This window comes from Rhinatrema bivittatum, chromosome 1 (genome assembly GCF_901001135.1).
Source record: "Rhinatrema bivittatum chromosome 1, aRhiBiv1.1, whole genome shotgun sequence".
Taxonomy (NCBI): Eukaryota; Metazoa; Chordata; class Amphibia; order Gymnophiona; family Rhinatrematidae; genus Rhinatrema; species Rhinatrema bivittatum.
The window spans coordinates 163,652,369-163,676,510 of NC_042615.1; the positions used below are offsets into that span (position 1 = coordinate 163,652,369).

The 24,142-nt window shown below is 41.8% G+C and overlaps 1 protein-coding gene across 2 annotated transcripts in view; it reads right to left on the reverse strand.

Annotated features, from left to right (window-relative positions):
- Nucleotides 1–24,142, reverse strand: part of PGM2 (phosphoglucomutase 2) — a 122,478-nt gene that overhangs the window by 38,069 nt on the left and 60,267 nt on the right. For both annotated transcript variants that reach the window (XM_029589528.1, XM_029589520.1), the window contains exons 5-8: nucleotides 23,387–23,470; nucleotides 21,434–21,627; nucleotides 17,785–17,974; nucleotides 6,816–6,913 (exon numbers count right to left, since the gene is read on the reverse strand). In XM_029589528.1, coding sequence (XP_029445388.1) covers nucleotides 6,816–6,913; nucleotides 17,785–17,974; nucleotides 21,434–21,627; nucleotides 23,387–23,470 — 566 coding nt within the window. The remainder of the gene's footprint in view (nucleotides 1–6,815; nucleotides 6,914–17,784; nucleotides 17,975–21,433; nucleotides 21,628–23,386; nucleotides 23,471–24,142) is intronic.

Genomic DNA, 24,142 nt, shown 5'->3' on the forward strand with positions numbered 1-24,142 from the left:
CCTCCAGCTGCTCGCGAAGAAGGACGCCTGCACGGCCGCTGAAGACGTGACGTCACGACGTTTGGCGTCAGGCATGTGACGTCACGTCTTCAGCGGCCGTGCAGGCGTCCATCTTCGCGAGCAGCAGGAGAGGTCGTCCGATGTCCGGAAGGTGCTACAAAAGGTGAGTCGCTTCGTCGCTTTACACTGCCAGTCCCTTCTTCCCTCCTCCCGAAGCAGGGCGCGAAAAGCAGCCTTGCTCCGGGAGGAGGGAAGAAGGGACTGGCAGTGTAAAGCGGCGAAGCGACTCACCTTTTGCAGCCCCCTCCGGACATCGGACGACCTCTCCTGCCTCCAGCTGCTCGCGAAGATGGACGCCTGCACGGCCGCTGAAGACGTGACGTCACATGCCTGACGCCAAACGTCGTGACGTCACGTCTTCAGCGGCCGTGCAGGCGTCCATCTTCGCGAGCAGCTGGAGGCAGGAGAGGTCGTCCGATGTCCGGAAGGTGCTACAAAAGGTGAGTCGCTTCGCCGCTTTACACTGCCAGTCCCTTCTTCCCTCCTCCCGGAGCAAGGCTGCTTTTCGCGCCCTGCTTCGGGAGGAGGGGAGGGGGAACTGGCACGGGGGAAGCCACGATGTCCGGAGAAGGGGAGCTGCAAAAGTAAGTCACCGAGCGTAGGATTGCCGTCCTCTCCCCTCTCTCTCGCAACTTTTTTTCGCTTTTTTTTTCTTCGGGAGGAGGGGAGAGGACTGGGGCTGCCCCGGAGACCAGCATCCATGGACGCGGCCAGGGCAGGTGAGAGGGGGCTGGGGGAAAGCTTGCCACCTACCCTTACCCCTGCCTCTAACGCAGGGGTAGGGGTAGGCGGTAAGTTAGCAGGTTAAACGCGGGGCAAAATGGCAGCGATAGTCGGGGCGCGCGTTACAGTATCGGAGGGGAATAGCTAATTCCTTCATTATACAGCTAATTCGTTCATTTACATATCATATACATGCTGCGTGCGGAAAGAGTTATGCGTCTGTTTTAAGAAGCGCTAAGGACGCGTGAAACTGGAGACTGTATCGCTGGATCGCCTTACGCGTCCGAATTGTGCGCTCCCAGCACGTTACAGACGGGAAATCTTCAACCGCACGTTACAGTATCGACCTGACAGTCGGTTTGATTGCATTGTTGGTGCACACTGCAAGGACAAAAGCTCTCAGTTACACTCATGTTCTGCATTTCTACAGGTTTGGTCTTAGATGTGGCTGATCATGACTGTTGAGTTTAAATTAACAAAATCTCACAGCAGGACCCTATGGGCCCAAGCCCTGAGTCTTAAGTACCTAGTAACGCCTTTGCTGGTTCTGCATCCTCCCAATGTGGCTCATGGTGGAAGGATGACTGAAGATTGCACTGTCCTGGCAGCCACCCTCCCTGATCCCCAATCCGCTGGCGATTACTGTCACCACTGATCCAGGCTGGCAGGAGAAAGATCAGAGCAGCAGTGCTGGTCCGGGGCATAACTGCTTCTTTGAATCGTGTAGGCCATGTGGTGCTGTGGTTCAAAGCAGGAGTCGGGGCCAAGGGAGCAGAGGAGGACACGGTCTGAGGCTCTCCTCCCCTGCTGGTCCAGGTCAGTGGCAGTCACAGAGATATGAGAGCTAGGGATGAGGAGGTGGTTTTGGGGGTGTGGGTAGAAAAGAGAATGAAAAAAGGAATTCATTGTGATGGTTGGGGGGGGGGGGGGGGAGGGGGAGAAGGGGTTGAGAGAAGTTAAAGAAGGAGTGGAGAAGCAAAATGGGATCATTCTGGAGATTAGAAGAGGGTGAAGGTGGGCTGGGGTGTGTGACAGGATGGATTGGGAGAGGGGGAAAGAATATTTGTGTGCGAGAGAGAAAGGATCAGCTCTGGGTGTAGTCACCATATTGGATAGAGGTTAGAAAGGAGAGGGGGAGAGGGGGATGCAGAACTAAAAAAGTAACATGGTAATGATGGCAGATAAAGACCAAATGGTCCATCCAGCCTTCCCAGCAGTTTGCTTATGGTAATAACTGTCGTTCGTGCAGGTTCCGCCCTCCCCTCCACCACCCCACCATACAGAAATGGTATATCACACTTTTTTTCAAACCTGTAGGGATCCGCAGTGTTTTGAATTCATTAACTGTTCTTGTCTTCACCACCATTCTGGGAGGACTTTATCCGTGAAGAAATATTTCCTGACCTTGGTTCTGAGTCATCCTCCAGGGAGTTTCATTTCGTGACCCCTAGTTCTATTTCCTTTCCAACAAAAAAGTGTGCATCATTGAAACCTTTCAGGTATCTGAAGGTCTGAATATCTCCCCTGCACTTCCTTTCAGGGTATATATAGTCAGATCCTTCAGCCTCTCCTCATGTCTTCTAACCATTTTTGCCCTTCTCTGGACCCCCTCCACCCTGTCTCTATCCTTTACGGTCTCCAGAAATGAACACATTACTCCAGGTGAGGGGCTCACCAAGGACCTGTACAAGGGCATTATCACCTCCTTTTTCTTACTTGTTATTCCTCTCTATGCAGCCCAGCATTCTTCTGGCTTTAGCTATCACCTTGTCACATTGCTTCGCCGCCTTCAGAGTGCCAGACATTATCACCCCAAGGTCCCTCTCTTGCTCTGTACACATCAGTCTTTCACCCCCCCCCATCACATACAGCTCTTTTGGATTACTGCATCCCAGATGCAGGACTCTGCACGTCTTGGCATTGAATCCCAGTTGCCAAAGCTTCAGCCACTCTTTAAGCTTTCTTAAATCACTTTTCATTCTCTCTGCTCCTTCAGGAGTATCCATCTGTTGCAGATCTTAGTAACATCCGCAAATAGACATATTTTACCTTTTAGCCTACTGCAATGTCACTCACAAAGATAATGAACAGAATAGGTCCCAACACTGATTCCTGTAGCACTCCACTTAACACTGTTCTCTCTTCAGAAAAGGTTCCATTTTTTATTACAAGCCATCTCCTATCAGTCAACCAATTTGTAATCCATGCCACCAGCTTGGTAATCATTCCCAAACTTCTCATTTTAATCACAAGTTTCCTATGTGGTACCATATGAAAAGCTTTGCTGAAATCAAAATAGATCACATTGAGCACTCTTCCTCGATCCAATTATTTAGTCACCCAATCCAGCAATCCACTGAATTGTAGATAGTTCATTATCCTTTCTTTTAACACAGTCTCCATTAATTTTACCACCACCAAGGTGAGGCTAACCGGCCTGTAGTTTCCAGCTTCCTCTCTGCTACCACTTGTGAAGCAGAGCCATCTCCAGTCCTGTGTCACCACTCCTGTTTCCAAGGATCTATTGCACAGGTCTTTTGGCGGACCTGCCACCACATTTAAAAATGCCTCAGTATACTGGGATGTACCACATCCGGCCCCATAGCCTTGTCCACTTTCAGTTTACCTAGCTCTTCGCATACATTCTCTTTTGTAAATGGAATTTCATCTACCCCAGCCCCATCTACGGTCTTGTCAACCAGCAATGGTCCTTTCTCCAGGGTCTTCTTTAGTGAATACCGAACTGAAATACTTGTTTAAGATTTCTGCCCTTTCTTCGTCCCTTTCCATTATACCACTTTGGGCCTCCCTTCTTTCTCTGATAACCAAGATTTCCTCCCTGTGCTGATACTCGAGATCCCTTTTCCTCACCCAATAACAACAAAATAAGTTTGACACAAAGGCTGGAAAACTATTTTATTTTTATAATATCAAAGATAAAAATATTTGCTAAAGCACTTCTGAAATTTCTAGTTCTTACCACAGAATCTACCTACCCCTGAGCTGTTGCAGGAAACTGGGGCTCTACCCCCCACCCTCTGCTCCCTGTTGCTTGAATTTCCAGGGAATAGATACTGGGGTAATGGGGATGGAGGAAGATGGCTGTGACAGCACAACAGTGCCCAGGGGCAGCAAAAACCTAATCCAACTCTTAACTCTTCAGTTAGTACATATTTTCAAAGCACCTTGCTAAAATTCTCTTTTCTCGGCACTACAGGACTCTATTTTACAGGGAATCATGTTAAGATGTCATGGATAATTAAGCAGGACAGATGACAATTTTGGAAAGGAAGGACTGTAGGGTAAATGCCAGTGACCCTGAACAGGATGTACATCATGAACTTTTGAGGCCTACTGCTATGCACACAGACTGAGTAAAATGTGCAGGCCTAAGGCAATGCAGACATATGATGTTTTTGGCAACTTTATATCAGAGTTGTCATCACCTCTCACATGAGAGAGGAGAACCTTGGACCAGAACTGAGAACATATCCTTAGAACAATATCCATTTCATAACTGGTATTAGCCTGGATACAAAGTTTCACCAAGGTCATTTTCTCACTTCTGGTCCAATACTTGTTTTGCTGGGGGACTCTAATGAGCATATGAAAATATTCCTATGCATCAGGACTGAGATGACATCACTTGCATCCCAACAATCCTGTGTCTATAATAGGTGGTAAAATCCAATCCGGATCAATGTTGGACCCTTAAGAACTGAATATTCAAGAGAGACTGAGTTATCCAGGCAGTGTCTTTCCTTAATGGACTATCCGAAAGCTTGGTCCTGAGAGCTGTGCTGTCAGAACTGATTGTACATGTCCATGACTTGTCAGTTAAAACTGAGTTTTTAACTCGGCACAGTTGCTCTGTAATGTGAATGTAACTCTTTTGCCAATTACTCCTTTGAGAGATTTTTGGCCAGTTAGTATACATTATTCTTTTCTGTGGTCATATCTCATGGAGACATCTGAGAGGATTTTTGGGGTTTTGTCTGTCATACACTACAAGGGGCTTCACGGGATTAACCCTTGGTGTTGAGACAGCATCCTGTTACAGGTGTGACCCTGGATTTGTGCAGTACTACAGAGGGTGAGAGCACTGGCTTTCAGCTAGGCTAATCTATTTTGGCAATTGCATAATTTCTACGTGCACAGTTGAGCCTAGATAATGCTTGTAAGTTCTGATCATCTTTTATATGACTGTTTGCACTGTAAGCTGAAACTAACAAAACCAAAGAAAAGAAAAAAAAATTGTACTGTATTACTCATTTACTTATGCTAATAAGCTAAATGACCACCTCATAAAAGTGAATCTGCTCCCTGAAACTAATGAGAGAAGGGGGGGGGGGGGGGAACGACAGGTTCCCAAACCCCTCATATTACGTACACCCTGCTCATCTTAAAACCATTTTGCAAGCTAACAGTGGGCACACAAACTATTAATTATATGCTTAATTCCAATCTGAATGCTGATTAAAAGGATATATTAAAAAACTCAGAACAAGGTTACCTAGATGAGTGGTCCCACAATTTTTATTTTACTTTATACTCAATAATTAAGTTAGAGATCTCCAGCTTAAGCACAACCCTTGTATGAGTACCATATTAATCATATACATGGACTAGATCCATGCCACATTTCTTATACATTATTTTATATAAGCATGTACCGACATTGTAATGGCACTTTTGTAAATACATTTGTAACCAAACTAAATATATGTGCCTATATGTAAACCGTTGTGATGGTGTATTACTAAACGATGGTATATAAAAGATTTTAAATAAATAAATACATAAATTTGTATCATAGGTTACCAGATTAAATTCAGTTAATCAAATGTAAGATATCTACACCAGATATTTCCTACATAATGGTGGTTATCCACTGCAGATATTAGGGCTTAGGCAGAAATACATGCACGAGGGTTGTCTGTTTAAACCAGCGTAAGTTCTTGTTAAAGCAACAAGTGATGTCATTTTGGTATAGTTTCCACTGAAACTTATGTTATAGTGTGTTGTTGGAGTCCTTCTATTCTTGCTTATAATGGGTTAGACCAGCACTGTTCCTGGCAGTTTTAGATAAGAAAGAAATTTATTACTTCTGCTGGGAAAAACCAAGGTTGTTTTTTCCCTGCACTGTGTAAAAACGAAAGTAAGGCTAAACACCGCATAGCTATAAAACTGTTTAAATACAGTTTGCTATAACGGCCTTGTGAAGAGAGATATGATTCTTATGATTTGTTTATAACTGATTCTAAAAATACAAAATTTGTTACTTGGCAAACCAGGCATGAAATCCATGGATTCTCAATATGAGTTATAAAGCATTTTAAACGAACTTGCTTTGGGGACCAGACAGTGTCACGCAAATAACGAAGTAATTAGGACTTTGATTAACAAGAATGCAGAACTTGAGAGCTTAATAGCACAACAAAAGGATCTCTCTCTTTTACAAAAACAGATTGAAAACGTGCAGTTACCGCTGGCTGAGGTCCAAAAAAAGTTGCGCTGCTCTAAAGCTGCATGTGTAAGAAACCGAGACGCTGTCCTTTTCTGAAGGGTGTATTTAGCTTGGCACCCAGGCAAAAAAATGTACTATTAACCCACGCAGGCAGCCATGGAATCTTGACTCTGCAGTAACCATGGGTTAGGGAAGGCAGAGTTCCCAAGCTCTGAGTAATAGAATATGATGCCTTTGTTTTTCTAGTTCCAGCTTTGCTAAACTATTTACATCATAAATTGTTTTTATGATTGCACAGAGATTTTGTAATGCGTGAACCAGAACCAGTGTTAAGTGGGCAAGAGCGTGACCTGGAACTAAAAAGGAAATATGAAGTATTAAAATAAAGCCTTCATACTCTTATAGCTGTTTGCAGATTGATCTAGACTAAGAACAGGTTTTGCAAACACCTATTTTGTTGACTGAGCTGAAAAAGCAAGGAAGTTCGGTCCGGGACATGCTGCTTAGATGCTCTGCCAAAACCTAAATTGAGAGCTTCAAATATTTGAACTGCAGTCTCAATTACCTTTCCTGTTTCTCTGCAACAGCAAGTCGGTCAGCATCAGGGTCATTCGCTAAAATAATTGTTGCCCCTTCCTTTTCAGCCAAAGCAAAAGATAATGTCTGCAAAATAAGAGAAGAAAATAATTTTATCTGGAATTTAAACAATGAGAAAGCTATAAGAATGGATGGCAAAGTACCATATTATTTACAGCACAGAAGAGCCAACTGCAAGCTATGGATCAATTCCCCTACTCACCATTTTGCTAATGACTTGCATGATGCTATTAAGTGCTAGATGTGTGGATGGCACTATAAAATCAAGAGGAAACCTAACACAGAAAATGCTATTCAATATATGCAGTCAGAAAGTTAAAACTGAACTCTTCTAAAAACTGAAGTATGGTAGTTGAAAGGGATCTAGCTGAGATAGAGACAGATGCAGTTTTGGGTGGAACGGTTCCCTGGATTCTACGCTTACAATTGAGGCGCAGATAGCTGTTGCTTTTTTTTTTTTCCCATTTACGTCAGTTGTAATGACTTTGCCCACTTTTTAATTAAATCGGTCTTTGCTACAGTTAGTCATGCTTTCATAATCTCCTGCCTCAACTACTGTATACTTTGTATAATCAATCTCCCAAAAAAGTCTCATTGGACTAGAGGATATTTCAGAATGCTGCTACTTGGCTGCATATTGAAAGGTCTCTGTTGACTCTTGTAGGTTTCAAGCTCCATTTAAGATTTTAATATTGGTCTTTAAAGCTTTGAAGGGATCTGGCCCATCCTATCAAACACATCAATTATAATAGTGGGTACCTTCCTGGGCATCGTCGTCATTCACTGATGCTCTTCATGAAACATCATCTTTAGGGGACATGAGACTTATCAGGACTAGCGAGCATTCTCGGAGGCTGGTCCAATACCCCGGAATTCTCTCCCTAAGAACCTATGCCTAACTGATGATCTTATTTAAGAACTTGGTCAAATCTTGGACTTTAAGATCTGACTTTGCCTGGATTTATTAAAATCATCATTGTATTTTATTATTCTAATCACATTAGATTTTTTATCTTATTTTTAAGATATACACAGTATAGTTTGTTCTATTGTTATATGTTATTTTGTTAATATCTGTTTATATGGTATTAATGATTGGTTTTAACTATATCTGTTTTATTATTGTGAAGCTGTGGCCTCATGAGAGGTGTAAAGTGGGAGGGAATGGGTAATTTTCTTAAGTCATCACTGTCACTGTGGTGGTCTTTGCATTATGTTAATGTGTTTACTAATCTGATTTTACTTGTTTTTCTTAATAGTCATGGGAGTCTGAGAATTCTGAGGAGAGGGAGTGGATAATTACAGTGAGTTAGGGGTGTGCATTCGTTTCCTATGTATTGGTAATCGGCAATGTATAGGGCCATATTCGTTGTATTCGTGGGGAAGCAAAACTTATCACGATTCCCCACAAATACAACGAATCTTCGCCGAATTATTCGGCCATTTAAAGTAGCAAAGTTAAACAAACCCCCCACCCTCCTGACCCTCCCAAGACTTACCAAAACTCCCTGGTGGTCCAGTGGGGGGTCTGAGAACCATCTCTTGCACTCACGCCCTCGGCTGCCGGTATTCAAAATGGCGCCGATAGCCTTTGACCTACTATGTCACAGGGGCTACCGGCGCCATTTGTCAGCCATCCATTGCTCCTACCATGTGACAGGGGCTGACCAATGGCACCGGTAGCCCCTGTGACATAGTAGGTCAAAGGCTATCGGCACCATTTTGAATACCGGCAGCCGAGGGCATGAGTGCAGGAGAAGGTTCCCGGACCCCCCCGCTGGACCACCAGGGAGTTTTGGTAAGTCTTGGGGGGGTCAGGAGGGGGGGGTTGTAGTTAATTCAGTTTTAGCCGGGAAACGAATAAGAATTAATGCATGAATGTATCGGGGGCCCCCCTTGCCGAATGCAACGTATCTGCCCCCTGACAAATACGAATCCCGAATGCAACATATGGCGTCCCTCTGCACATCCCTACAGTGAGATAATGGGAATAGTTGGCCACGCTATGATTTCTGCTAACCCTACTCCTTTATTTTGAAGGATATTGGGCATTATGCAAACTTGTGCAGTTCTAGCAGGATATGGAAGGGTTGTCTTTTTACATTGCTGTGGTATTAGGGCGGGGCTGTGGCAACAGGGTTATGGGTTTTTAGAGCATAATTTTCAAAGTTGGGAAAGTCTGCAGGTGCGTTTTACCCATATAGGATTTTCCACATGAATATTTTTGGCTTACAAATTCTCACAAAGCCCATGCTCCTGGCATGGTACAACTTGTGTGTGTGGAATTACTAAGACTGAAAAGTACGCATGTAAATCTGAACTCCACCCCAACCTTTGCCCCCCCCCAGAATATTTCTCTTTCTTGCATGCACAAAAAAAGTATATGCAAAAGCAAGTTATGTACATACTTTTTTCAAAGACCGGCAAATTTTGTAGTAAGCCATTTATGCATATAAAATGTGTAAATGGCTTTGAAATGTACCCCTTAATGTATTTTTGGAAATATGTTTACTATGGGGAAAGGATGCTCTTTTTGGAGGGTGTGGACTTGAAGGGGTTGTTTGTTTCTATTATTCTTTTGTAGGATGTGGCATTGTTAAATTGGATCTCTTGTTTTAATGCCTATGTTTTTTACTCTTTGAATTATGTATGTGCTATCTAAATTGTAAACTGCTTAGCCATGCTATGAATAGGTGGTATATAAGAGACTTTTAATAAATAAATGGGGTTTTGTCCAGGAGGTTTTTTTTCAAAATTTTCTTTATGGGATATGATTTTGTAATGGGGATGGAGGAGATCTATTGTGGGTGTTAAACTGGATGGCTCTGATATTTGTATTCTGGTTATTTTATTTTTACTGTATCTTGTCTTCAATTGACATTGTTGGGAAAGGCAGAATAAAAATTCTAAATATGTAATACAGTTCTGGAGATTGCACCTTCAAATGTATATAAATAGGAAGGAGTAGATGACAGGAGATCCAAGATGGCAAAGGGCTGAGATATTATTCTGCACACTCCCTTGCTGCTTGCTTTCTTTTCCTTAGATTACTTAATGGTTAAGCAGAAGGGTAAAACTCAAGATTTTCCTTCCGAGTCTGACCCATTTGATTTGTGCGCTGTGCAGAGTCTCTGGCGTTTGACTGGCAGAACACCATCGGAGTCTTCAGGGGCCATAAGTAGGCCTTTGGGTTCTCCTAAAATGGAAACATCCTTAACACCAGAGCAGTGAGTCGCTCCATTGCTGCTGCGTGTGGAAGCATCTACACTTGGGGGCAGATTTTAAAAGCCTTACATGCGTAGGGGGGTTACGCGCGCCGAGCCTATTTTGCATAGGCCCGGCGACGTGCATATGTCCCAGGGCTTGAGAAAAGGTGCGGGAGTGGGCATGGCCAGAGGTCTCCGTAGACAATTTTTGTTACTGTGACCTGTGTTACATAATAGAACTTTATTTTTCTTAAAATTTCCCTGTAAATGTGCAATAGACACACACACATCTGTTATTGGGCCAGTGGATTTAGATCTGCTAAATAAGTTACCCGTATTTTGCGGTCCATAAGATGCCCCTGACCATAGGACGCACCTAGGATTTAGAGGAGGAAAATAAGAAAAAAAAATTCTGTCCCCATGACGGGCTCTGTAAGGAGCTCCCCCTGGAGCGAATGTAGCGTCTCTCCCTCTCGCGCACCGTCCCCCTCCTCCTCCTCCTAACTCAGCCCAATCAGTATGGTGGCGCAGGTCAAATGCATGAAACATCTAATATATCTAACGAAATGGCCTGCACTAACTTTGATGCCATGTGTCGTCTTCTGCCGACAGAGCTTCAGCTCCCTGCCAGTCTGCTGTTCCTGGGGTGCATCTTACTGCGAAGCACACGTCAAACATCAGCTGTTTGAACCGGATGCGCTACGGAGGCCCCTCCAGTTCAAACAGCTCCCTGCCGGTCTCCTGTTCCCGAGGTGCCGCGGGGGTGTACCTTACTGCGAAGGTCGGCAGCACATCGGAAACAGCAGACCGGCAGGGAGCTGTTTGAACTGGAGGGGCCTCTGTAGCGCATCCAGTTCAAACAGCTGATGTTTGACCTGCGCCATTCTGATTGGGCTGAGTTGGGAGGAGGAGGGGGACAGCGTGCGAGAGGGAGAGATGCTACATTCGCTACATACGACGCACAGACATTTCCCCCCATTTTTGGGGGGAAAAAAGTGCGTCTTATGGAGTGAAAAATATGGTAATTGTCCAGAATGAGGCTCTATTCCTTTTTCTTTGTAAATTAAATTTCCTTATTGATAACGTGGTTTGCACTGCTTTATAGCTGTAGACTTGCTTGGTCCTTTTTTTTAAATGTTTAATCGAGGTCATTTCTTAAGTTTTATATATGGTTTTGTTTCACTGTTGTACTTATTTATTTTCAATTTCTTTAAGTAAGTGTATTTCCTTGAAATGTTTCTGATGAAAAATAAATAAAAAAAGAAATAGGATGGCATAGATCCAGACAGTGGCTACTAAAATGGTCAGCTATTTTCATTGTGGGGACAAACAAAAATCTAAACATGTATAATCTAGAGAAAAGGAAAGAGGGGCGATATTGAGGCATTTAAATATCTCTCCGTTATCAATCCACAGGAGGTGGCCCTCTCAATGGAAAGGAGGCTCTGGAATGAGGGGAGTCATGGGATGAGGGTGAAAGGAGACTGAGGAGTAATGTAAGGAAATATTTCTTTACAAAGTGGGTGGTGGATGCATGGAACAGTTTCCCCTATGGAAGTGGTGGAGACAAAGCCAGTATCTGAATTCAAGAAAGCACAGGACAAGCATAAGGAATCTCTGAAGGTGTGGAAAGGATTGTACAGCAGAGCGGTTGTGTGAATGGGCAGACTTGATAGGAAGAGACCATACAGCCTGTTGTCATATTTCTTGTTTCTAAAATAAATAAATTGTACAAAAGCAGATTTCATTATTACAATATTATGTATTTGTTGTACCTCACTTTGAACATAATTATATGAAAAAGTAGGTGATAAAAGTATCCTTGCAACATCCGCTATTCATAATAAGTATTTAATAATTATTTTGAATGGCTTTAAGTTGATATCAGGAAGTACATCCACACCATAAAAATAAAATGGTATTTTTATGGCATCTCATTTAAATAAATTATATGGGCAGAACTAAAGAATCAAGAAACATCACAGTACAAATAAGCTTGAAATCTAGTTTTAGTCTCCTTTAAGTCTAATTACTGCAACAATTAGAAAATGGAGCATTACAATCTGCTTTAAACAGGAAGAAAGGCTGATACATTAATTTTACAGAGATTTTTTTTTTTTTTTTAAAGGAGGATCATACTAAGGTAATGGTCAAATTTCCTTCAATGGGGATTGCTGGTTATCAGTTCTTTTTTGTTTTTTTGACATGAAACAATGCACCTCAATGCAAAGCAGTTTCAGCTTTTGCTGGAAGCTAAGTTGAACATAGCTTTATTTTTGCATCTAAAATACCCAGATAATGCCTTCTTTCCCGAATTAGGCTCATGATATAAACTTAAGTGACAAACAGCTATGCAAAAGGGGTCTTAAAATACCCCCGATGGACAGTAACAGCCTACCACATCTTGTTGATGAGGAAACAGACTAAAAATAAAAAGAAGTTAAAACTAATACTTTTATTCTTTTTTAGTTTCATTTCCTAATCAACAGGGTCATTTATCAAAATGCGTTAGGGCCCTAACATCCGCGATAACGCCGCATCGCAAAATGCGTGTGCAAATTTAAAATTAGTATTCGAGTGGGGGGAGTTTGGGCAAGTTAATGGAAATGAGTATTGGTTAACTTGGCATGTGATAAAGTAAAGTACACTATTGCGGGATTTAATGCCGGAAATAACAACACCTTTTTTCTGTGCATTATGCCTGTGTTAGCTGTGCGTTACTGGCTGAAACAGTATTGATCACAAATGCTGGTTTGGGAGGGAGAGGAGAGAGCCTCTGTGGAGGCTTGCTTATATTTGAACTTTTTATACCAGTGTAAGAGGGGCATTATTACATGCAGTCATATGTATGAACAACATAGTTATCATCAGTGAAGATTTTATGTGATTTGGAGTGATGAAAGGTGAAAGGAGAGTAGATTTGTACCATGTTCTCTCTACCTAGCTTGATGCACTCTCTACCTTGCTACAATCAAGGTATATAGAGTAAATGGTACAAATCTACTGTTCTTTCACCTTTCATCACTCCAAATCTCTCTCTCTGCCCGAACAGCTATTCGCGATAAAAATCTTTTTGGCTGGTAACGCAGCTGTGGTAGATTACTCAGTGTGCGATGTGAAAATAACATGCAGTATAATAATCGTATCGTGCAGTGCGGTACATACCTATGCAATGCGGGATCAGGAAAATTAGCCTAACCATGACCCCCCCCCCCCCCCAACACACACACCTTTTTTTTTTTTTTTTTTTTAATCACAGGAGCTATTTTTGCTATATTTGTAACAAAATGATGAATCTAGGTCTAAGATAGTGCCTTTACCAGTAAGCTTTATGGACACTTGCCTTTGATATTCATTAGATACCTTTAGCTTGGCCATTTGACTTTTAGCATAAGCAATTACCATGGGCATCACCACTGAAATAATTGTGCTTAAAAAAAAAAAAAAGGGAGAATTATATAATAAAGCAGGTGTTCTCCAAAGATAGCAGTAAGTCAGTCCTCACATGTGGGTGACATTATCCAACGCAGCCTGGCGCAGAAACTTTACGTCAAAATTTCTAGAACTTTGGCTGTGTCTCATTGGACATGCCTAGCATGCCACACAGGGGCCCGTTCAGTCTTATTCCTTAGCATTATAAGAAGAATCCAACTCCATGGGGAGAAAGATAGGTTACATGAGGATTAACATCTTTTTATCTTCAGAGAACACTTGTTATAGGCAAGCAATTCTGCTTTCTCAGAGGACAAGCACCGTGGCAGTCCTCACACGTGGGGAATCCCTAGGGACAGACTGCACCAAATGAAAACAAGGATGAAAGGCCACAAACTATTTTTGTTGGCAAGCAGCCTTTTTTCCATTTTGTATATCATCTATGAGGGGCAGCCTAGAACAAAAGCAAAACGGGCCCTAGGAAGGCGTGGAGTTGGATTCTAGACTTCAGATTCTTCCGGACAGACTGATCAATCCTACTGTTGCATCGGGAATCCCTGTGCCAACAACAGCAAGATGTGAATGTGTGGAGAAAACTCCCCATTGAACCTTGCAGATCTCCTGCATAGAGACCAATCTTAGGTGAGCCATCGAAACTGCCACGGCCAACCAAGTATCAGTCTCGCCTGGGCATAATAGAAGGATATACAATCTGCTAGTCAACAGCTGGCAACAATAATCCTCAATTTGTTGGTGTCAAAAGAAAAAGTTAGGGGGACTTTCCAAGGGCTTCAGTTCACTCCTGGTAGAAGGCTAAGGCACTTTTGCAATCCAAACTATGCATTACTTCAGGGGTGGGCAATTCCGGTCCTCGAGGGCTGCAAACCAGTCGGGTTTTCAGGATATCCTTAATGAATATGCATAAGAGAGACCTGCATACACACTGCCTCAGTTGTATGCAAATCTATTTCATGTATATTCATTAAGGGTATCCTGAAAACCCGACTGGTTTGCAGCCCTCGAGGACCGGACTTGCCCACCCCTGCATTACTTGTTCACTTTGGTGGACGAGTTGCCTGGAAAAACATGTTGGAAGGACAATTGATAAGCTAAAATGGAATTCCAACATCACTCTAAGTAGATACTAAGGATGGGTGTACAGAACCCCTCTATCATGATAAAACTTGGGATACAGGTTTATAAGTTATTAGAGCCTGGAGCTCACTGACTGCATACTGGAGTGATCAAACATACAACCAAAAATAGGTCAAGTACTTCAGGTCACAGGAACACAGTTGTTTAAAGGAGCACTTTCATCAGCTGGGATAGAACCATGTTGAAGACCAAGACATGGCTGAAGATCTTATGGGAAGCTTTGAATGAAGCAGGCCCAGCATAAACCAGATAAGCAAAGGATGTACAGCAATGGGTCTACCTTCTATGTGATGAGAGATACCACTTGAGCTGAGGTGAACTCTTACTGAATTGGTCATGAGACTGACCGGATAAATGTAGAAGGTAATCAAGCAGTTTTTGTGTGAAGCAGGAGAAAGGATCTAGGCCTTTTGCTTACACCTTAAGGCAAAATTCTATTTAAGTCCATAGGACTTTCTTGAAGATCTGACCAGCCAAGTGGTTGCAAAATTAACCTCTCAACGTCCAGGCAATGAGAGCTAAAGACCTGTTGCTGGGATGATACAACCTGCCTTGTTCTTGAGTGATGAGATATGTGAAAAGCCCCAGTCTGATCAGTTCCCCGATGGACATCTCCCTGAGGGGCAAGAACCAAATCTGTCTTGGCCAAAATGGAGCTAGGAGTATTATGATTCCCCTGTCTTCTTTCAGCTTCAACAAAGTCTTTGCTCTCAATTAAGGGGGGTCTGCTGAATGCATATACTCCAATACTGCTAGTTGCAAAGGCATCTGAGGCTAGTTTGCACTTTGCCCATCTCCTGAAACAGAAGAGTGGGGCCTTCCTGTTCTGAGGAGATACAAAGATCCACCATGGGTGTGCCCCACTTGATGAATGTGTGATTTGCTGCCCTCTGGTCTAGTGAACATAAGGTTTAAGAGACTCAATCTGTCCGCCAGGATATTTTCCACACTTGCCAGATACATGGTCCTGACAACCGTCCCTTAAGATATGGCCCATCCCCACAACTTGACAGCCTCTTTATAGAGGAGGTACAATCTCATGCCTCCCTGTTTGTTGATGTAGAACATCAACTTGGTTAGCCTTTTGGACCAGAAGCACTTTTGTTGGCTAGCTGATTTCTGAAAGCCTTTAGAGCCTACCAGATTGCCCTTAACTCCAGGAAGTTTATTTGATGAGGCTTTTCCTGAGCAGATGATAAACCTTGGGTACAAAGCTTCCCATCTCAGGCTGGATGCACCATGGGGAGGACAATTTTACTGCAAAGGACACCGTGAGTGGTGGTAATAGTACTGTCTGGGGTAACCCTAATTGTGAGGGGTGAGCTTAACCCTAGAACCCCAACCTCAAGTCTAGCTGGTGGGAGATCAGATGAAGGGGAGTGGGGATTTGAGGCACTTCCCTGGATTGGATCCATGGGGAGTTAAGAAGCTCGGATTGATGGCTTCAAGCTGAGGGGGAGGGTATATAAAAAAGGGGCCCTACTTCCTCTCCTTAACCTGTGCTGGACCAGGCTTCTAGCCTGGTCTACCTTATATCCTTCAGGGACAGAGAGTTCTTTGGGTGGGACTCTGCTGGGGCAGGATAAAAATGAGCCCAGTTTGTATCAGGAGACACCAGTATCTTCAGGAGAGGAGCTCCTGTATACAGCTCTGCATGAAGGCATTTTGAGAGTACACTATTAGAAGAAGATAGTAGATTGCCTATTTTGTTTCCTGATTGAATGGAAGAATAAAATTTAAGTTGCATAAAGAAAGGCTGGAGTCAGTATGATTTCTGTCTCCAGTCAGTGAAGATTGCTCGGCTATCCCATAAGCATAATATGAAACCCACAGCCTAGCTATGTCCCTTATAGATGAAAAGTGAATAGCAGGCCCAGAACAGAAATATACCTCACTAACTTTGTTGATTATGCTATGCTGGAAGCTTAGATGGACTTTGGTCTTTATATCTCAGACTTAGTCAAACAGCAAAAAATTATGTATATATACTGTTTTGGTATACCTGTTACGCCTTAATAAGTCCAAGTGCATTGATGATTGTACATCTGATCAATGGATAATCACCACATTTACGTAACCTTGGGAAGTTTTATATTAGTAAACATTAAGTTAGAAAAAAAAAAGATTTACCAATTGTTCATATAATGCTACCTGAAAGATTTTATTTTTTTTATTCAGCAAATCCTCAAAGTCAAGAAATGACCCGATTGTTAGTTGAACTGAAAAGTTATTCATTTATCTCTTAATTTGTAGAAGAAACACCATCTTTCTCCATGTTGTTCAGTGAATGTTGACTACACAGTGGCTTTTGCCCGAACCCTTTCTGGCAGGGACCATTCTTGTCATGTTAGTTCAATGTCAGCCAAGTTCACACAAGGAACTTATCAATTACACACTGAATACATGATTAATATAAACCTGTTTTTTTTCCTAGGAATATGGAGGTCCATATTCAGCTGCTAGGCAGCTGGCAAAGTTAGTTGGACAAACTTATCTGGTGAACTTTGGCAAGATATTCAGCAAGTGTGGCCATGCTGCTGAATATACCAGCTAAGTTTTTCTGGCTAACTTTAGGACTGTTCTTTGGCGTGACTAGAGTTATCTAGATAAGTTAAGTTACCTGGCTAACATAACTCCACCCAGAAACCCCACCAAATTATCCGTCTAACTATTTAGCTGGATAACTTCAAGGAGGTCAGCCAGCAGGAATTTTCAAATTCTGCCATTTGTCTGGCTAAGTCCAAACTTACAACTAAAAAAAAAAAAAATCACTCACATACTGTCGCTCGATCACAGGCACAATTGGAATCAACACATTAAAGCATCTGAAATATATTTTTACTGTATCCCTTCAAAGATCACACCAAGTAATTTCTGTATAATTTAATACACGACCGTCATAACATTTGTGCACTTCTACACACTTAGTACCTTGGGTCATTCACATTCATAGGTCCATTAAATAATTTTTCTGAAAGCATTTTTTTGATAAAGTTGCAAAATATATTTCAGATGCTTGAATATGTTAAGTCCAAACTGGACAGACAAAATAGTGCTGAATATCAATTTTGACCTTTTTTTTTTTTTTTTAAATTCTATGGTGCAACAAGAACAGAGCTATGAAACAAAATTTATAAGCCTTACCAATACACCTTTACCCTCTTCTGGATTTGGATATTTAACAGTTGGAAATTCCGAGTCAGGATCTTTTTGTTCTGGTACAGCAAGAGGAACACTAAAGCCGAAAGCTTTGAAGGCGGATTGCACAAATTCATGGCCTACCCCATGCACAGATGTGTGAACAAATTTTAGCTTGGATTCCTTATTGATTTCTCTGGAACCAAAAAAACACATAAATATTTAAGATACAAAAGAATAGCTTTAACCCACGGCACATCCTATTAGGCTCTTACAGAAATACAACACACATCAGCCGGACCCGTGTCACCCTCAAACTAAGCACTAGCTCATCCAATAGAATATATTTTGCAGATTGCGTGAAATGATACATAGTACGTTAACAGATGAAGTTCAATTCCATAAAAGCCACATATTTTGTATCTGAAAGGAATACATTTTCCATGCAATGATAATTAGAGCATGCTGACTAAATTTCCATCACAGCTGGTTTTTCTTTTGGTTTGCATGCCCCAGCTTCTTTATTAATAGTTGATCACTGAACTCACTTGGCTGGGGGATGGAGACCTAGATGACCCAATGCAGTAACGCACAAATATTTTTCAGGCAAGGACCCCTTTGGCATCAAACTAAATTTGTCAGCCCCATTCATTCTCCCCAGGCTTGTCAAACACTCCCCAGCAGTAGCAGTAGCACTCCCTCTCCTGGTTTTATCAGCAGACCTGGGAGCTTTGAAAATTTGCTCTCCCTATTAGCCAGAGTGGGCGTTTTACTCATTTTCTGGTACATGAGGTCTTCATTTAAAATGCTGGTGAGTGGGTAAGTTATCCAGATAAAGTCATCTGGATATTCATAGGCCTTATTCGGATAAGTCTGTCACTGAATACATCTGGCTCAAGTTTTACTGCACCCCAAGAACACTTCCAGTCTGACCATTTTTATGTGGACACCAGTTTGCACTGATAAAATGTACCTGCTCTGTGGGAGGAAAAGGAGTGTATTTCAACCCTGAATATTTGCTCAACTACCAAAACATTAGCCAGGCATCTCTTTTCAGTATGGACCTCTATATTGCCCAAAATCATCTGGTAAAGAAGGGGATGGGGGAGCAGGTGCCCTCTTGAGATCACAAATATGAAAAAAAGGTATGAGAGAGAGCGAGAGAGCAGTGAAGAGGCAATGAAACACCTTTAGGCATGTCATACACAAGTCATTAATCTTATAGTCCTAAGTTTTTGATCATTCATAAGTAACTTTATAATTACTCATAAGTCTCATACTGCATTTCTGCTTAATATTATTCATAGCATTTGCTACAGACACTGCATGAAAAGAATGTGCTATACAAATGCTAAGTGTAAAATACAAAATTGCTGTTCTATATTGAAAGTATACCAAGGCAAACGCTGACATGCCAGCCGAGCTATAAGCTCATCTTACACATGGATAACATTTGCATATTGAATGACAACAAATATAAATATAGCCACTTTGAATAATTGTTTTCTCATGACAGCCAGTCACAGAAATATTTTGCCAACCATCAGGCCGATTCAGTAAAGTCCGCGGGAGAGCGGACGAACGCCCACTCGCCGGTGCGCGTGATTCAGTATGCAAATTAGGTAGTGCGGTAGAAACAGGCAAAAGGAGGCGCTAGGGACACTAGCGCGTCCCTAGCGCCTCCTTGTAGCCCGGAGCGGCGGCTGTCATCGGGTTTGACAGCCGACGCTCAATTTTGCCGGCGTCGGTTCTCGAGCCTGCTGACAGCCACGGGCTCAGAAACTGGACGCCGGCAAAATTGAGCACCCGGTTTTCGGCCCGATAGCCGCCGGCCCATTTTAAACTTTTTTTTTTTTTAAACCTTTTTTACACTTCGGGATCTCCGACTTAATATCGCCATGATATTAAGTCGGAGGGTGCACAGAAAAGCAGTTTTTACTGCTTTTCTGTGCACTTTCCCGGTGCCGGTAGAAACTAGCGCCTACCATTGGGTAGGCGCTAATTTCTTAAAGTAAAATCTGCGGCTTGGCTGCACATTTTACTTACTGTATCGCGCGGTCATACCTAATAGGGCCATCAACATGCATTTGCATGTTGAGGGCGCTATTAGGTGCCACGGGTTGGACGCGCATTTCCTCCCCTTACTGAATAAGGGGGTAAGGGAAACCGCGCGTCCAAGGGCAGGTTAACCGTGCCTGACACACACTTTTTAAACACAGAAAATTTAACGCCAGCCCCAGAGCTGATGTAAAGTCTTGCTATGCGTCAAGGGCTCAAACTAAAAAAGCAAAAACTATTGCTTTTCTGAGGTTCCTTCTACTTCGTATTGTTGTGATACTAAGATCTATTCCTTGCGATGATTAAAAATGATTTTAAAAAATGAAAGGCTTGATAAAATAATAATAATAAAAAAATATATATATTTTTGGGCCCACAATACACATACTCTAGGCCGTGTATATTGTGTTGGTAAATTATCTGCAGCAGGATAAAACGGATGCACAATTTATTTCTAACGTATCCTTTTTAGCGCAGCAGCTCATTGGAATATTGTATTGTGCGCTCAGGAGAGGTGGATGTGCATGCATTGCAAAAATGGGCACCCAGTTTGGACACATGTTTTAACACGCCTGATACTGGCATCGGCCCCTAAATGGGGTGTTGTATGCACCTTCGCTACTAACATGAGATTAGTCTTCTGTTTGCCGCAGAAGATTCCTCCTGCTTCTTTGGGCTTCTAGCTCCATAGGAACCAGGACTGGGGTCTGGTATCATAAGCCTTCATTCACACCCATCCAGGCATTTTTCCCTGTTTTATATCCTTTCAAAATGTACTTTAGTCACTGCAGCAACGGTCCTTGGCCAGGGAGCATGAGACAGGGATCCTTCTGTAATGCTGCAATTGTGGGTTGTAAATCCAGCCACTAAGCATTGCCATTGCATGAGGACTAACTCCCTCCTCCCCAGGAGCTTTGCATGCAATCGCCATTTTCCAAAAATCTTGTGTCTGAGCAAATATTGCAGTGAGGAAAGGCATTGCAAAATAGTATTAAAAGTTTGGTTTCATGATAGCATGACAGGTTGGGCTGTGGGGATTATAAAATTTCCCATGTGCTTCAGAGACTTGCTTTTGTGTAATGGTCTCTGTGTAGATACTGGAAGTAGACAAAAATAGAAATGGACTACAGAAGGGTGAGGGACAAACAGAGAAGTCCCCTACTTTCTAGAGAAGAGAAATGAAAAATGGGGTTACCAAAGTTTACATTTCTGCATGGGAGTACCTGCACAGAGCAGCAGTTCCTACCCTTAACAGAAAACATGAGGGGTAACCTGTCCAGAGCGGCAGCTATCACCCTAAGCAACTTGATGGGGCAGACTAAATGGGTCATTTCAGTCTTTACCTGCCATCATTCACTGTTAGTACATTTAACTGAATTATCCTCTTACCCTCAACAGGTGTCCCCCCCCCCCCCCCACAGCAGGACTGAATCACACTGGCAATAAAGTGAGAAGCTTCCACCACTGTTGACTGTGCTGTACCTATTGTGCCAACAAACAGAGCACCTTGGTTTTCAGTGCTCCCCATCCAGCACACTTCAGGACTGCTAGTAATTTACTGGAAAAGAGATACTAAAATACTCTCCCACCAGTTCACCTGTGAAAGCAGTGCTTCTGGATGGCTTCAAAGTACTTCTTATTGATGGAGGTATAAGGATCATGGAGGAGTGAACTGTTGTTAATGGACGTGTCATCCCAGGCTCCACGCCACGGCTCGAGATTCTCTTCAATAGCTTGAGCAATCCCTTTGTCATGAGGGGAGATTATCTGAGCACCATTTTCCCAATAAACCTGAAGAGTAGCAAAAGACAGACATGACATAAGAAATACTTTAAAAGCAGAATGGGCAGTTGTATTATTTCAAAATTATCAGTTTGGCTGTTCAGACTGTTGTTTCTTCTAGTTTTATTCTTAGGCACCTTTTTTTTTTGTCTTGAAATCTTTTTTTTTTTTTACCACACTATTCTAAATAGATGTGTACCTTTTATTACGAGAACTTCTATGCTTCTCTCCCTTCCCTTTTCTCAAAAGTCTACTTTAGCTGTTCCACACAACAGCAGGGTACATGAACCAATCCTCAGTTCAACAACTATTGTGACCACAGTACAGTTCAATTAATACGCTGATTCAGACTTGCATTAGAAGTATACCCCTTACTTGTTCATACAATATCTGCACTTTTCAGATATCAGTATGAACTCTGCACAGCAGCACCCTGATTTATTTAAATTCATAAAAGGTCAGAGGGAGACCAACTGTCAACATTTCCATTAAAAGGATTTAAAAACAAAAAAAAACAAACAAACATTGTCAAAAAAGTAATGGAAACACTAGGCACAATTAAACAGCTGGCTCAGTGGTTACAAGTGGTGCAAGTTTTTGTTTTAACTACTTTGGATTATGGAAATCTGATTTACATAGGGGTTCCAAAATCAAGACTTCGAACATTACAGCTTCTTCAAAATTCAGTGGCAAGAATGGTATTAAAGTCAGCGCATTGGGATCATGTAGCTCCTCGGCTCCACCAGCTCCATTGAGCAGAGGGTTAAATTTAAGACTAACTCTTGTGTTAAAAATATTCTACCTCCCCTGCGTTACTGCACCTTCCATCTGCAATATACCCCTTTTATACCAGTCCCTTCCCCCCGTATACTAACATGTTGCCTTTTTTGTTGGAGCTTACCCGTACCTCCCATGTATATTAAGATATCATTATGTTACCTCTTATGTTAGAGCTTGTAATTATTAGTTGTTTTTAGTACTCATTTACCAGTTGTTTCATTTGTTTACTAGTTTTATTTCCCCCATTTCCCGCCTTTACTTTTGCTCTGACCCCTCTTATATTCCTGTTATAATGTATTTCCTACGCTTTTGTTATTATGTGAACCGGCATGATGTGCCTCTCTAATGCCGGTATATAAAAGTTACTAAATAAATAAATAAATTCCAGAAAATAGTCCATGTAAAGTTTTAATCTGATTTGTTCAAGCTTTATGTTCCTAATAGGGTTCTTCGGTCAGGTAATAAAAAAAAACAACCTTTTAGACCTGCCATCATTAAGAACTGTATATTTTCAAAATACTAGGCAGAGGGCTTTATCTATTGGGGGCACAATATTCTGGAATAATTTGCCCGATGATATTCATGGGAAAACTGATCTTAAACCATTTCAGAAGGCTGTAAAAAACATTTTTACGTACTGAGGCATTTAAAAATTTTTAATTTGAAATCTAAATTGTGATGTATATTGTTTTCCATTTTTTATGTGGTGATGTATTGTATTTTGAACTTTCTGTATTCTGCTTAGAATGATCGTTATCAATATAGGCAGAATTTAAATCAAATAAATAAATAAATAAATATAACACTCTTTCACCCAGCCTAGTTTACCTGGTAGAGATTTTCAAATGATCATTTGAGCATCCTTGACCATGTCCCTTCAAAGATCAAGAGGTCGGAGTATTCTGACCTAACTAAAGATTAGAAACCAGTCTTGCTTATAAAAAAAAATAAAGAAATTCATGGAAGAGTTTGAAGCCATTTTCAATACCTTGTAACCATTATCTTGTTTTGGGTTGTGAGACGCAGTCACCATGATTCCAGCACAAAGATTCAGATGAGACAGCGTAAAAGGCTGTAAAAAGATTGCACAAGAAACACAAATTACTGTTAAGAAATACTATACAGAAACAAAACCTCATTTAAAGTACTGCTGCAACACAGCTGACCTAGAAGTACTCATCACAACAGAGCTGTACATCCATGAGATATAACAAGGACATTTGCTATTAGACATGACTTTAGGGCTAGTAATGCCAAAACCTTTAGCTCTCTTTCCAGTCTCTCTTCAGCCAGAACTAAGAGGCTCAGCAGGCTCCAAGCAGTACCAGAAACAAACCCAAAAAAGGAAAATGAGTTAAATGATATAGCTCTTGATATTCTACAGTCATGCAAAGTATTTCACACGACTTACTTAAAAACATAACCTTGTCATACTAGGTGGTTCTCCAAAAGATATTATCCTATGATAAAAAAAAATAGTTTTGACTTGATTGCAATTATAACAACTCAGATTTATTCAATTTTGGTTTTCCATTCTTTTGTTAATGTTTAATGGTTTCTGACTGGGCTGCTGAGAGACGTAGTGTTAGCACCTACACAGGATCTATTTTGGGAGCAGCAGATCAGCGGCCGCATGCAAAGGAAGGTTCTGGTTAGGTGACTGATGGTGCTCAAATCAAAATCTCACAGTTACCCATAAAAACAAGCAAGCTGGAGTTTTGTATGCTTTCAACATAACACAAAG